Source organism: Hylaeus anthracinus, unplaced genomic scaffold (assembly GCF_026225885.1).
Source record: "Hylaeus anthracinus isolate JK02 unplaced genomic scaffold, UHH_iyHylAnth1.0_haploid 11997, whole genome shotgun sequence".
Lineage (NCBI taxonomy): Eukaryota > Metazoa > Arthropoda > Insecta > Hymenoptera > Colletidae > Hylaeus > Hylaeus anthracinus.
The window spans coordinates 2,577,408-2,593,025 of NW_026534344.1; the positions used below are offsets into that span (position 1 = coordinate 2,577,408).

At 45.2% G+C, this 15,618-nt stretch overlaps 2 protein-coding genes across 2 annotated transcripts in view; both read right to left on the minus strand.

The window, feature by feature from the left end:
- The window catches only part of LOC128889442 (cytochrome c oxidase subunit 7A1, mitochondrial), a 345,364-nt gene that overhangs the window by 30,259 nt on the left and 299,487 nt on the right, over positions 1 to 15,618 (minus strand). The gene's annotated exons all lie outside the window — the stretch shown is intronic.
- The window catches only part of LOC128889384 (uncharacterized), a 47,014-nt gene that overhangs the window by 20,722 nt on the left and 10,674 nt on the right, over positions 1 to 15,618 (minus strand). Inside the window, exons 3-6 of the mRNA XM_054146958.1 lie at positions 6,912 to 7,229; positions 6,421 to 6,525; positions 5,784 to 5,849; positions 592 to 795 (exon numbers count right to left, since the gene is read on the minus strand). Coding sequence (XP_054002933.1) covers positions 592 to 795; positions 5,784 to 5,849; positions 6,421 to 6,525; positions 6,912 to 7,229 — 693 coding nt within the window. The remainder of the gene's footprint in view (positions 1 to 591; positions 796 to 5,783; positions 5,850 to 6,420; positions 6,526 to 6,911; positions 7,230 to 15,618) is intronic.

Here is a 15,618-nt window from a genome sequence, read left to right on the forward strand (position 1 = left end):
TCGCGCTACGTTTCACGGCCATGAATCCTACTCTAAATCCCGTGACGGGAGTGGACGAGGAAACTCGACCAATTTCGAGGGACGTTCCGCTCGAATTTCACCGGGACTCGAGTTCTTCCCCTGCGAAACGTAATTAGCGACACGTGAGTTCGTCATTAGCTCGATTCCTCGTGCATGGTAACGTTCGATAAGAGGAAACTCCGTGCCTATTATCACGCTCTCGTTTTGCTGGTCTCCTTGGTGCGTTTAATGGACACGACAAAAGGGAAAACGACAAGCGTTACAAAAGGGATAAAAAAGAGTGTCTGAACGTGAGAACCTAACACAGTAAATATTTAGTAAAATTCGAGCTCGATGAGGTGCTCGCAAAGTATAACGTTCAATATCAACTCTCAGTCTTTAGTATTTGAAAGATTTTTACCTCGGTATTATATAGTATACAATGATAAATAAATAAGCAATGAATAAATTGTGTCACGAATTGAATAACTTAAAAAATAGACGAAGGAAATTAGAAGGAGATAGCGTTTGACCTCGCGGCGTGACGAAGATTTGATCAGAAAAAGATTCGACGTTGGCGAAGTGACTTACCAGGCCTGACGAACTAATCTCGTTCTCCAAGGCGGAGCTATAACTCTGGACGATGATCAAGCCATCCAAAGTTTGCGACAGCTGGGAGCGCGTGCATTCCTTGGGTTCCGTGTGCCACCAATTGCCCGTCATTCCCGACAGGTCGATCATGTCACCTGGTAAGATCCATGCATAGTCGGCCCCGTACATGCCCAGCTTCCAGGCCTAATTGCGGGCAGAAAGCGGGGCGAACCGTTAAAACGAGCGTTTAAAGGGCGACTCGAGATATTTACTGCCAATGGCCGTCTGCTTCTACGGCTTTGGCCAAGCTCAGGGAAAATAGATAAGGCGGAGCTTTAGAATTGGCTCCCGCTGGAAGCTTCGCGCTTTACGTTCCCTCGAATATATGGGTTAGTCGGATAAGTCTTTTATCTCTTCAAGAGAGTGGGCGAGTTCATTACAGGCCTGCTATTTTTGTATTTCTATAAAACCTCTCTCTGCCTTTCTTCCATCGCGCTGAGTGGGAAATTAACGCCGTCGTCTCCCACATTCCCTACGCGTCGCGACGTGTCCGGTTATGCGGATCGATCATATGCATTTGCCAACCAAGAAAGTTAACGAGATCCAGTTTCTTTCTTTATTCTTATTTTCTATTGTATTTCCATGTGCACACGTTTAGAAAGAAACGGCTTTTCTTATAGTCCTGGAGTGGACGTCCCCTTTAATGGGGTCGCACATGTCACGTCAATGCTACTGTGAAAAATTTTCCAGGTATGGAATGCTGGCCCAGAACATCGAAGCGATGCGTTGTCATACCAGGAATATTTACGACGATCTCGTCCGAAGGATGGACGCTCGTCGTAATGAGAAATGACGATGCCAGGCGAATCTCTCTCTCTCTCTCTCTCTCTCTCTCTATCCTGGATCCTTCGCGATGTCTTTATGAAATATGCAGGCTGGGTGAGTCCGTGGGTGGTATAATCGGTATAGGGCAGTCCATCGTGCAAGAATGAATGGAAAATGTTGAGTAACATTTGTCGGTGCAAGCCTTACGTTTCCAGAAATACGATTTCTTAAGGACATTAAATACTCTGGCGATTTGGCTACCGCGTCTGACCATTACTGTCTGTTTTCACTTTGACCGACGAACGTTAGAGGTATTATTCGCTTGAAAATAATGACGCGGACTCGTACGTGTTTTGTTGTAAGAAATCAATGTCTTTATTCTGATCTGCTCGGTCTCGTCTGACCATTACTTTCCACTTCTACTTCGTTCGATGCTTGGAGATGGTCTACTTACAATTAATACTATATTCTCGTGTATGTGTTGATTGTCGAAAATAGTCCTAACTAGCAGACTACGAACAATTTTAGACCTCAAAGTTAGAATGCCTATCACCATCAGTGTTTTCAAGCCCCGACGCAAGTAGAAATGCCAAGCATTGGTCAGACATACCTGTCAAGACGATCTGACGGCGCACTCATTCATTTCAATGATATCTTTATATCTGTATATACATTTACACACTAACGAGCAACCATACAAAACGTTCGCCAGCGATTTTCCGAATGAAAGTTACAACCCGTTGGAGCAGCAAGGGACACGGGGACATTTTTTGCTCGAGCTTAGCAACTTTCACTGGCGAAGTTGGCGGAACTCGACGCGCTGGATATCCTCCAGCAACACCCTCCGAAAGTTTCGTGATTCCTTGGAAAACTGGTCGTCGACCGAGAGTATCGGGAAATCGCCGCTGTCGTGGTTACATCTCATTGTCTTCCGGCGCTTCGCTTACAAGCGAAGTTAAAAAACTGGGTCGTCGGGTTGAATAGCGCGCACGTGTCGCTCCATGGAAACCGAGGCTGCCCGTTTCGCGAATCCACGTCTGTTGTCGCACTGGAAGCGAAAATTTGCTACTTTTACATCTCTTGGTCCTGGTACGACGTTCCAGCGATCCGCCACATTTTTGCAACGCGAGTAAGAAACGAAATGTTTATTTTTACTCCTTTCTCTGTCTGTTGTTCTCTTTCAATTTTCTCTTCCGTGGTTTTGGTAGATTTTAAGAGGTATCTCCGACGAAATCACCTGTACTGGCCTGCGAGCATCGCCTTTTACTATCAGAGAAGTGTAAAAGAAGTGTCGTTTCCTGCGCCGAACATGCGCGTTCCTGTAAATTATGCCCTCACGTTCTTCCAGGACGGAACAGCCGACGCAATAAAAGTGGTAATAAAGAAGTATATAGAGCGACGTGTGTCGCGGATGCGCCGTAAGTAACGTTGTGGATTATTTACAGTCGAGACCACGGGAGGTAAAGATCTCTCGTTTACTTCCGGTTGCGGGAAGTACTCAGCGATCCCCTACTTTTTTACACGCTTTCATCTGCGATTAGCGTTGAGGCATGACAAGGATGTCTCCATAGTGCTTTGCTCCACAAAAGGTACGCGTTTGTTTATTTTTAGTCGTAGATCGCTAAATTTTTGGGCTATTGGGTGATACCGCCCGACGCGACGCCACCAGCAACGTTTTGTGTATTTTCGGCTGATTTACGACGGGAACGTATTCCCCGTTTCTTGTTTGACTGCACGCATTTGGCGAAGAAAGAGGAAAAACCTTCCTGGCTGGAATATTCAGCCGGAATAAACGGCCGATCCCAACCAGCGAATATTAAACATCGGAAGAGTAACGAGCCGCGCAATCGTTTGAATGGGAAAAGATATGGATACCGTCGATCCAACGCGGAGCGTCTGTGTTCGGCGTTATTGCCTCTGGTTACTTTACGGCGGATCCGTAATGCAGCAAACCGCGAGTCACGGAAACGGAACTCGGTGAAAAATCGTCCATCCATTAAACCGCAGCCAGGATAAACACAGCAGTAATCGTAACATCCAGAGAAACGTAAGTCTATCCGCGAGAACAATTTCGTTACGAAACAGCTAAAACACAAACGTAACAAAAATTTCTCCTCTGTCTTTGACGAGGCCCTTCTGGAATAGTTTAGAAACCACTGCTCCGTGTTACCAGGCCACTCGAGGAAATTTGCGACTTTTTTTAAATAAGGTTCTGACAAACCTGGCGGAAAGTTTGAAAAAATATGTATGTAGAGGCGAGCGCAGGGTGGAAAATTTACATTTTTCTGCCCCGGCCACGGTGCTTTTTCCGTGCTTCGACTTAACGTTCGAACTAACCAGAACGCGGAAGTTCTCTCGTCGCGGTATGACGGAAAGCTGCGGGTGAATTTTTGTGGAAAATGTTGAGATAGAGATTTTTCGGGGCGGCAATCAGGGAACGAACCGTGGTACGACTTCGAGTGAGTCGAATCAAGGACAGGGGCGCCGAGTTCGTTGCAACTAGGCTGATTTGCGTGGAACGTTGCACGCAGGAACTTTCGGGCGACGAAAAAAGGTAACGATAACTCTTTCATCCTTTTTTGTTCGCTTGCGATAGCTCGGTGTACTCGCGACCGTGTTTATGACAGAGCTAGGTGTTTTCAATTACGAGGATCGAGTCAGGTGTCGAGAGAATAAACACGAACGGATTGTTTCGATCGCAAACGACCACCGTGCAACCTAATTTATATGGTCATCGGCATGCAAACCGAACGGATACTCGACTCTTTCCCGATAAACGAGCCCGAACCAAGTGGCTCTCCGTAAACGTTGGTTTCCAAATATAATGCCGACTGGGGTATAATGATGACGACGAGAGCAACAGCTAGAGGTTGACAGAGAGAGGGATTGCGTCCTACTTTCACACAATATTCATTATTCGCTTAGCAGGAGTACAAGCTGCTACCGTGTGTTTGCATTCCATCGATTTTCGCCCGTTAAAACGAGGCGGGAAGTCCCACGCGATCGGTGGATCTCGATTCTCAAATATCACCGAATGTTTGGAGATTCGAAGTAGATCTATTCGATCCATCGGAGATGAACCGAGTTCTGTGAAACGCTGCTACCCAAGCGAGTTTACGTTTCAGAACTGGACAATAAGTTCTGCTTTTTAATGCCGTCGTGCTAACGTTCGCGTTCTTGCAGGAAGTGGCAGTTTCATGTCTCGAAAAATTCGTTATTCGCCTGTCGTCGCGACGATACGTAAGCAAAACGCTCGCAAACGTACGGCACACCGGGTGCGGTACATTGACTGTTTTATTTCCGTGCTGTCTGCAGCGAATCGCTGGTCTATTAGAGCGGTACAAAGGAGAAGAGAGATGGGGAACCGTTAGTCACAGTGCTGTAAAGTGGAACAATCGCGGTAGAATAGATTTCACTTTACCCTTGTTTGATTCTTCTTTTCAACAAGTTCTTTCAGTCGATAAGTGTGGCGGAGTTATCTGGGTACCGTGACACTTATCGAAGGTTCGCTCGCACGTCATTTTATACGTAATCCTACTGAAAGTATGGCACGCGGCAGCGTTGCTCGAGTGCATCTTGTTCCTGTGCCTCGATTGTCGTTTCTCCCATTTAATTTGAACCTTGACCCTTCCTCAAAATTTGAAATCATATAACGTACGCCTGGAGGACACTTCCCGGTCCTTTTTGGTGATGGTCCATTAAAAGATTAAAGTTTCAACCTGGTCCGACGTCAAATTTACATAAAGCTATCACGCTTAATGAACTCGCTGGACCTTATCTGCTTACTCTCTCGTTCCCACGATCCACTTCAATCGCGCCGATGCTCTCACGTGCTGTTTGTCGAAAACAAATCTGAGCCTTCCTTTGTTCGACCAGCGTCGAGCAAATTTTGACCAAATTGCAACACTCGGCGAAAATTAACCCTCGTTCGATCCGAATATAATTTGATTCCCTTGGAGTATGAAAATATAATCGTTCCTTGTTTGACTAGTTTATGAATTTTTATCTCATTTTTGTCTCGGAAGACGCGTTATTTGTATAATATACATTAACTATAAATTCGTCGTTTTTACTCCAGAAAAGAGGAAGGCCAAGCATCGAGAAAATTGAAAATAATTATCACGCAATGGGAAATATTTTAAAAGTATAAACATTCGATCCCTCGAAGACTCCAACGAGCACCTACAACTGTGGAGCAAAGAAGAATCGCCTCGTTTATCATGTTAATAAAAAAAACTCGTTTCTCCGTGAATCACCCGTGTAATTCACAAAAGAGCGTGTTGCGTACCGCGATCGCTCAACTTTGCGCCCGCCATGTAACGCAGCGATGTTCGTGAGTTTGTAAAAACTTGCTTCGGATGGCTCACCTCGCAGAAAACACGCGACGCCAGCGCCGGTGAAAAACTCCCAATGATGATTCTCGTATCCGACTCCTGCAACCGAATAAAAGCTGTGCTTCAACCAACTGGGCAATCTTTCTCTATCGCGCGGGTCCCAAGCGTCGCGTCTTTCATGCAGGTTTATCACATTAGAGCCCGACGCGTAATTAGTTATGAACTGTAATTAAAGACCTGCCGAGTACCGGGACTAATTCAATTCCCCGTGCTCGACGCGTACTGATGCGCTTTAATGCACAGAAAATTCTTTTTCGGTCACCTTCTTCGCGAAGTGCTCGACGCCGTTCGACGTTCGTCTCGGATAAAAATATCGCGCTGTTGTTCTACTTAATTTAGAATCAGTCAAATCGAAGCGTCCGTGCACTAATTATAAAAACAGAAGGGACTCGCACAGAATTCGCGCTTGAAATGCTTCGGATATACCGTGCTCGAAATTCGCTCTACATTTGCATCCCAAAAAACGCGAGCGAACCCGCTTTAGCAAGTAAAATTCTATGGTAGAGGAAACCGCGCGAGTACACGCAGTCCTACATGCGAGCGACAGCCACAAATCTCTCGCGAAACTTGTTGGAAAAGTCAATGGAGTTTTAGTCCGAGCGTGTCTTACTTTTAAAGTCCGCAGCTGTTCCTTGTAATCGTTCTCCGCGAACGTGATGGTTGCCGTGCACGTGATGTTCGCTTGCTCCAATTCTGTGACCAGATCGTTCACGGCCTGTAACAGAGACGCGTCAAAGTTAGACGTCACGTGTACCACGTAAGGTACCGTTCCGACCAAAGAATTAGATTTGCAGTTTTTTCTCTTGTTAGTATGCGAGGTAATTTGAACATTAAGGGAAGAGATAGAGAGACGGTTGAGTGATTCATTTAATTAATCGACGCTTCGGCCAAGGAGTTGCGTGATCTTTTAATGTAAAATAAACTCTATCTTTACCATCTATACAAGCTAATTGATACTCTAGCTAAAGAATGAGTGGTCGAGCTTCATAAAATTTTCAAGAGATGTTATTGTTACTTCTTTAGCCTGATCTATAATGGCCGAATCAGTGTCGGAGTAAATGGCCAGGTTCTAGCATTGTCCAACGCGTATCGATTGCTTACCAAAGAGTACATGTCGCCGGTTTGCGAGAGCGCGGTGACGGTGTCCCATCCGAAATGCTTGATGAACGCTATCCTGGCCGAGTTGTGACTGGAATCAGGCGCAACAGTTCTCAAGAAAAGCGGAAATTCGGTGAAATCGGAGAGCGCGGGCGCCATGGAGCCGAAGGATACTTGAATCACGTTCCAGTATGGCACGATTTTGGCCAAGGTTTCCGTGACCTCGGAGCAGGCGGTACCCAGCAGGAGCGGGATCAGATCATTCTTCTTTGCCGAGTAAAGCGCGTGGAAGAATCTATCAATACCCACCCCTGGATCGCACTAAAACAAAACGTCAAGTCGACTTGAAAACGATGGCGTGATACGTCTTTGAGAGAGATAGTCCTCGACTAAATTTATTACGTCGAGAAAAGACCCAATTTCTTATATTTCGGGGAAGGGTTTGTTCGCTCCGTTCATTAAATTTAGAGCTAAAAGATTTCTTGGCTCGATCTATTAACTCTAAAGAAAGTATCCATCGACTAGAACGATCAACTTCAAGGAAAACGATGTAAATTCTGAAAGATATAAAGCAACAGAAGTGACCACACTTGTATTTTACTCGAGCTACACCAAGAGCAATGAAAAAAAGCGAAGCTACGATCCATTTATCATTTTGATGAAGAGAACGAGCTAACATGAAACTCTCGTGCGTATTTCAGGCCAACAACGTTAAATATACGATCGTCCGAGGTGGTCGGAGGTGGGCGATACGCGATTCTCGCAGAAGGTAAGCAATTACACGGTAGCGTGTAACAAGTAACGAGAGACAAGGAAGAGGAAAAGGATCGCAGGGGTGCTTCTGTCGGATTTCCGTGTGTTCGTTGGAAAGGTAAGGCAAGACGAACCTGGTGAACCGTAACGAGCAATTATTCAACGCGAGCGGTGACTAGGGCGTGCTCGAAAGCTCGCGTAAAGCTCAAGGGTTCGTCTTATATCGTGGAATCTGATACGATGTCAAGTCGAGGCAGAAACAGACTTTTCTCCGCTCGACGTCGCCTCGAGTATCCAATTGTTCGTGCCCCGTCGATCGATTTCGAGGCGTTTCGATACTACTCGCAACTTTCCACGGGGAAAATCGAAACTTCGTTAACGAGTTTCGCCGGGGAAAATTGAATCCCCCCCCCCCCCACCCCCCTGTTATATTTTTTCACCGAATCGAGTCTCTGCTCGGTAACGTCTTTTATTCCGCTTGCCTGGGGCTCGCGTTCGACTTACATACGTTTAGAGAAGGAAATGGGGGGCTTTTCCTTCGACTGTATCAGCGATTTTTAGGACACCAGTGATATATCTTCGTTAATTATTACGTGAAGCGAAATGATTCTTTACAGTATGTCTATAGAACAGTTTAATGCGATGGAAATAGATTCAACTGAATATATACAATTTTTACAAATATCCCTCATGTATTATTGATCGATTCGGTAACAATGCAAGCGTATAAGGGATTCGAAGCTGGAAGAAAAGTGCTAAACATATACAGGCGGATCGACAGATACATCTGCACATGGGATTTCATCGAAATCCCGTCCAATCTTTATAAACATCGTTGCGGGAAGAATGCTTCAAAGGGATCGGGCGGAGATTAAAATTACAGATTCCGCGTCGCCACGATTCGAGGGGCCCACCTTACTCGAGGAATTCACAAAGGAGTTCAAACATACCGGCACGGATCGCGGAGCTCGCGTGCTTCTACCACGGTTTAATATATGCGCAAGAACGCCGGGAAAGTTTCTCAATGAGAGGACAACGATGCACGTTCGATAGGGGGCGAATTAGTCGCATTTTTTATCCGCAATAAATGGAAAATTGCGCAGAACCTGCTTAAAAAATATTTTATTCGAAGAAAGTAACACAAAGTGCTCAAGAGAACTAATCGAGAATTGTTCTTCAGTTAAAAGTACTGTCACTCGTACATGAGTTTAACTTGTTAAAATCTATATCCAATGAAGTAATACAAAGAAGTATACCACCTATCGAACTATCCAGAAAGTCAAGTAAAACGTGCATCAGGTAGATACCTTCGCATCCAATCGTTTATAAATGTCACGGCCGTGTTGTTATGTCCCCCAAAAAAATACCAGAGGTCCCTCGCGCCTCTGCAGAACGAATAGTAAGTTCACGGCTCGTTGCGCGGACATTATGTTTCCGCGCGAAACGAACAATCTATTTTATCGCCGTGTCAGTGGAAAGGAATAAAATTTCATGGTCCTGAAAATGAGGACCGCGAGAGTAGGAAGGGCGAGAACGCGACGGGTGATTTGTTTTCGCGTGGGAATGATTCCGGGGGAGTTCCAAGACAAAGTTGGCAAGTCGCTCGAATGAAAGCGTAAGCCCGCGGAATCATCTACGACGCAGGGCTTATTTAGAGGATTACAGGAGCGAGCTATCTGTTTCCTTCTCGCGACACGTTGACACAAAATAGATCGCGCCGTCTACGAAGAGGAAGAACAATACTAACGCCGAGCTAAAGGTGAAACGACGCAGCGTTTCTCAAATAAGCGAGGCAGTTCGCGAAATCGACGCGTGCTCGGTCGGTTTGCAATTTTAATAAAACACTTAGGAGGCCTCTGGACACTACCAGAGCCACTCGAAATTTTATCAATTCTTCATGTATTTCGAGGTAAAATCAGGTTTAGTTTTTCAATGGCAGTTGATTCAATCATCGGATACCTTTCTCTCCAGTCGTTCGAAATAAAGATTTTCCAATAAACCTTACCGAACACACCTCGCTCTCCAACCATCAAACGATCGTAACCCTTTAACTGGAGAAGAAGTATGTCAAAAACGTTGAAAGCGATCTAACATTTGCGCGTTCGTAGCAGCTCGCAATTCCTCGGAATAGTCTGCCGCGCTCCGTGTTCATGGCTCCTAAATGATTCGGTGGAACTTGCGGGAGAAGTTCAGGGGAGTCTGACCATAATCGGTTGTAACTACTTACCGGCGAACTCCACTTCGGTCGTAGCTGGTGTCGGAGGACAATCGCGCGTACCGTAAAGCGTCGCGTCGTTAGAAAGTTTCTGAAACGCTGGTGCAATGTGCTCTCTATAAACCATCATTATCACGCTAACGATGAACGCTGCGTTGAAACGATGAGAAATGGAGATAGACTCCGGGAGATCGCGTACGATATCCAGGGAGAGAGAAGCAAGCCTGTCTCGAGACGCGAGATTTGAAAAAATCTGTTCTCCACGAGTTTGGTTAACCACACAGTTTCAACTACACACTACTGCACAGTTACTGGAATCACTGGAATTTTCGGTGCAATGCGATTATTAGACTTTTTTATGGAATGCGTTGCGACCTTCTATAACTTTATATAATTACGAAATACACGTCAGAAATGCAGGATTTTCGCCATGCACGTGGTTTAAAAAATAACATTTTCAGAGAGTTGTGACTCACGTTACCTTAAGGGCTCCCATCTGCTTTGAACGACACTGATCCGTAGCGTCTTATTAAATTTGGAGCAATTTTATCTCGCGGCGATGCGGATTTACGACCAGGCTCGTATACGGCGTGCAAGTTTTGACAGCGTAATCTTGAACGAACACAGTCCATGCCTAGGTTAACGTTTACGCGATATAGGTTGCAACATCGTCCCATTGCCGGATTATGCCGCGCAGTGGGGCAAAACTTAGTAAGCGACGTCGCGAATGTTACTGTAACTTTTGATAGCGGGTCGTGTCGCAGTTTTTAGTGCTTGTCTTCTCTGTTTAAAGTTCCGAGGACAAGCCCTCGACGCAAAAGGCAGAATATATTAACAATTTGGGAGTGTTATCCGAGACGAGTTCGCCTAAAATGTCGTAACTCGGCATTTCGACGCGGGAGAGCCATTGACATTTGGATACTCGTTGGATTGTATCTCACGTTTCGATGGTACGTCTGAGACTTGTCACGAAAAGGTTTAAATTAACGCGGTTACTATTCAAATAGTAATGCGAGCTGGGAGACTCAGAATTTACATAGACGCTGGTAGGGACCTTCGGCATGATTTAATTTAAAAAGTAGTAAAAATCTAGAGTTAACAAAGAAAAGAAGATACGATGCTCTTCGTTGAATTAGATTGCATTAAATACTCGAGACAAAGAGGTTGACCGTTTACAAACGAGCTTACTTTCCCTGCTCTTTCTCTAATTAATGACTGAACTCACCCTAGAATTGACGCCTGACTTGCCACGCGTCGACGATGTACTCGGCGTACAGTTAACGCCGGAGCAACGTGGCGCGAGTTAGTCTCTAAACTTCGTTAAATCACACGCGAATTCTTTGGGAAGAATTTAACGCGCTCGCGTAACTGGAATGGTACAGGCGAGGGAAAAAATGGTATCAAAGCGGGTGGTAGCTATCTCATTAAATCTTCGCTCGTCTCGGCGCGCCAAGAATTCTCGCGGATACTCTGTAACCAGAAACGTTCGTTTTTCATTTTCCAAAGGATTACCATAACGTCCCACCGCGTTTCGTCTGCTGGTTCCCTATCCATCCGCGGGAGCTCGTATTCCTTCCGCCCTATTTTTTTTTCGCCCCGCCGATTTCCAAATCAATTTCAGATGACTTTTACCGCGTGTAGCGGCGGGCATATTTTTCGAGCGTATTTCCCAACGGGATTTATCCTATCTATTCAATTTATTTCGTGACGTTACAGCTTCGTCTGGACGTTTAGTCGTTTAAAAATTGCTTTTGACGCGTATCATCCGATCAGACCATTTGAGAGAATTAACGATTGCGTTCGCGAATTTTTATCGATATCGCCGCGCCCGCCACGTGAGTGCTCGAGCTCGCTTGTCGTTTAACTAACCGTGGCAAGCCCAATAACAATGCACGTGGTTAATCATCGGGTATTCGCGTAATTACCGGATCGTTCGCGCTCGTTGTGCTCTATTATTCCCTTACGAAAAATTTAACAACGAATCAATCGGAAATACTGCTGCGATTTTTCGATCTTTCTGTACGAGAATATCTTAATTAACTATATTTTAAGTTCCAAAATTCTGCTATGGTAAAGAAGTTGACGCTGCGTTATATAATTTATATTTTACCACGTGTCCGTGATGATTAATAAAATACTCTTTCCCGAATGAACACGTCCGTAGGTCCCTCGAGGTGGTCGTTCGGGGTACGTGACACAGGAACGGAAACGTTTCGAGAAGTTTCATCGCGAGAATGGTATCTGGGACAGTCGTCGGTACGAAGAGAGAGAGAGAGAGAGAGAGAGAGAGAGACATTGAGCATAAAAATAAAACAAAACTGAAGAAATGTACATTCGTTCGACAGAGCAATTTCTGGCGTCGTTTTATATTTGCTCGACTTTATCTCTCTCAGCGTCAATCATGAATGACGGGTTGCAGCAGGGCGGAAACAGGAGAGCCGGGTTTGAATTAGTAGTTCGCCACTTGTCGACGTGACGTCCTTCGTTTCTCAATTATTTCCAAGAAACTTTTTCCGTCCTTTGATCGACGAACCTCTGTCAAAGAGGTCTTTTCGTTCTCAAAGCCTTCCTCCTTCCGCACTTCCGCACTTCCTCCTTCGCGAAGCTGAACCAAGGAGAGAAGTATATCTATGGCGGTATCTCCAGCGATCGTGGCAGCTGACGAATCGCGATATTACGCGTTATCGCCGCTCTTACGAGATGAAGAACAACCGCGGTAACAGGGATCAACCGCTATGCATCATGTAGCGGGTCGGCCTGCGAAGAATTCGTCGGTCGTACGTATACGTCGTTCTGGCTCTACGTCATCGTTTAGGGCCCCTATCTTCGCGTACAATTTATTCGAAACTAGCTAAATTGGCAGAGGTTAGGGGGCAAGAAGTGTTGGACGAATGGGAAAGATTTTGTTGCTAGGACTTCTCCAGACCCGATACTCAACGTGTCGGTTAATAAATCTATCCGATACCACAAATTAAATTCGACAAATAAAAGGCAGCCCTTCTGCTCTCCAAGTATGATCTCAAAGAGAAGCAATAAACCTCAGACCTAGAAGGCAAGGAAGATTATGAATCACGCCAGTGGCGCTCGGTTTATTACTTGACGATTGCTTGTCAGCCTCTTCGGGTACGACAAGTTTCCTCGAAGTCGGTCTGAAGGCTCTCGATTGCAGCTGTCTGCATCGTTTCGAGAAATCCTTCCCTGCCAGAAATCCTTCAATCGAGCCAGTCTTTTACTTCACGTATCGCAGCTCGTGCACCTTTGAAGACCAGAGATGAAACGAGCGAAGCGTGAAACGAAAATAGGAACTTTTCCGAGGCACCCTCCGCATTGACAAGAGAGAAATGTAGTCAGTTTTGAAGACAGCGCGTGGGATCGAGGCACTTCGTTTGGAGACGAAGCTCGAGCTTGACAGAGATGGTTTATCGTGCCCTCGAATCGATAACGGAAGCATCTCCAAATAAATTGCTCGTTTAGGGAAATTTCAAGATTTAGTAGTGCTCCCCCATCTTTGCTTTTCGATTAGCTTCGTAAATTAATGGCAGGGTTGACTCGAACACACATCAATGACAAGTGGTTGGAATTCCAAGGTTTTGAGAAAAAAAGAAACGCGTTGCATTACGACGATGTTCCTTTCGAGTTCGAGTCACGAGGAGCACGACGTCGAAGCTTAATTCTGTGAAAGTACAAAGGCGTTGTAAGGGCTTGGCGCGACGAGAGGTTCGCTGCGGTACGTAGCAATTAATCAAAGTTCCTCCGCGAAACGGCGCATCGAACCCTTTCATCTAAGTCTTTGCCACGAAACCTGAATAATAATTATGAAAATGCCCGATTCTCATCGACGAGCCCCAACGCTTCTGCGTTTAAATTACTTTCAAAGTAACGCGCGTGATCGCCGAGGAACGAACAAAGGCGGGTCGAAGCAGCTCTGCCCTTATTCAGAGTACGCGAAGGTCGTAAATTAATGGACGAAATACCGAACGTGACACTGGACCGTGTGACGAGATTTTGCAATATTAATTCCACGTACAAGATAGCATTTCCTACGTATTTACCAACGAGACAAAGATTAGTCACGCAAAAAGGTGGTCACCGTCTAAGCTTGTCAAGGCCTCGGAAATTATAGTCATGGTTCCCGAGGATGAGGATGCGGGACACGTTTCCAACGACACCGAGTCTGGAACTTCGTCGAAATTCCCTCTGCGGAAAAACAACGACGACAACTGCGCAAAGCGTGTTCGTCTGAAAGTCTTATCTTTCCGAAACAAATGACTGCAAATAGTTTATTTATCCGAGCGCACCCAATTTCATCGGTTCCGTAAATTCGATGTACGAGCGCGGTAGGCGGAAGAAAAAGTAGGAAAAGCGTAACGCGAACTCGATTTCCCGAGACGGTCGCAAAGCCTTTGATAGGAACGGATTACCTTTGGTGGATTTGGAAGCGCGGTTACGGGAGTTTAAATCACTCTTGCCCATTTTTTTTTACGCTTTTCCCTCCGTCTGCAGTTTAATTCGATATCGCTGATAATGGCACGCCATTCAGTGGCCGGTTTCTTTAAAGCAGACTCCCATTTTAATCTCCGCCCCTCCCGCGGGACGTGTTTCTCTTCCTTCTGCGTTTCGTCCGGCTGAAGAAAAATTATATTTCAGGTGTACGATGTAAATTGGAGAAGAATGGTCCGACGTGGTGTGTAATACAATTGCGCGAGGAATCCATTTTTTAATTATGTTTGCGCGCGTATGTGAGAGGTTCCATTGCACGGTTCTTTGTTTCTCGTGCATGAAAGATTAGAGGTGTAGCGCGCGCGCGAAGGATACAGTTCTTTGGGCTATTCAACGTAAAATGTAATTTATATTTCATGTTGGAACAAATAAAAATTTATTTATACTACTCTACTCGAATCTTTGGTAATCGGCTTAAAACCACGCCTTTTCCTTTTCTCAAAAAATGAATTTCACCTAAAAGGAACTAGTCTTTGCTCCAAAAGCTGCAGTACCGCTCCAAACAAAAGTACACTAGTTAAGGTTAAGAGGATATTACTTTGAAGTGAACTCCACCTGTAACTGAAACGTGCAATAACACTGCAGTAGTACCGTGACATCAACGCGTCTGATAAACCTCTGCAATTGCAAGGTGCGGAAGTTTTTTCGAAGTTTGGCGAAAGGAGCTTTAGAGATAGGACGAAGGGAGTTTAAGGAAGAACCATTCGGTGTTTTAGGGGTTGGATAAACTGTAGAATGTTTCGAAGTTGCGGGGGAAATACCGGTGGAAACGGAGAGGTTAATGATGCGAAGGAGCAAGTCAAGATAAAAAGGTGATCTGCGTAGAACAGGACCAGAAATATCGCGAGAATTAGAAAAGCCAAGTTTAATTGAATGTATAACGTTTGGGTTTGATTTCTCTCTGTTCCATTTCGAGGTTTCTGGCTTGATTTCTGAATCACGACCATAAATCTACGTATCGTCACCATTAATAATCCAATTTACGAAGCTCGGGTCGTTTGTTTCTCTTTGTTGAAGCCCGGCGTAAATTTCTTGACAATGAGTTTTTGTTCGTTGCCGAGCAATATTGGCATAAACTTGGATCAAACGCTTTTCATGCCAGGGGTATTAGTTAAAATTGACTGACACGTCCCGTATGTGATACCAATATCTCTCGCTGTCTCTCTAATAATCAATCGATTATCCGTCTGAATAATTTGTTGGTTTTTCCCGATGTTTTCGCCGCTGCGACACGTGGAAGGC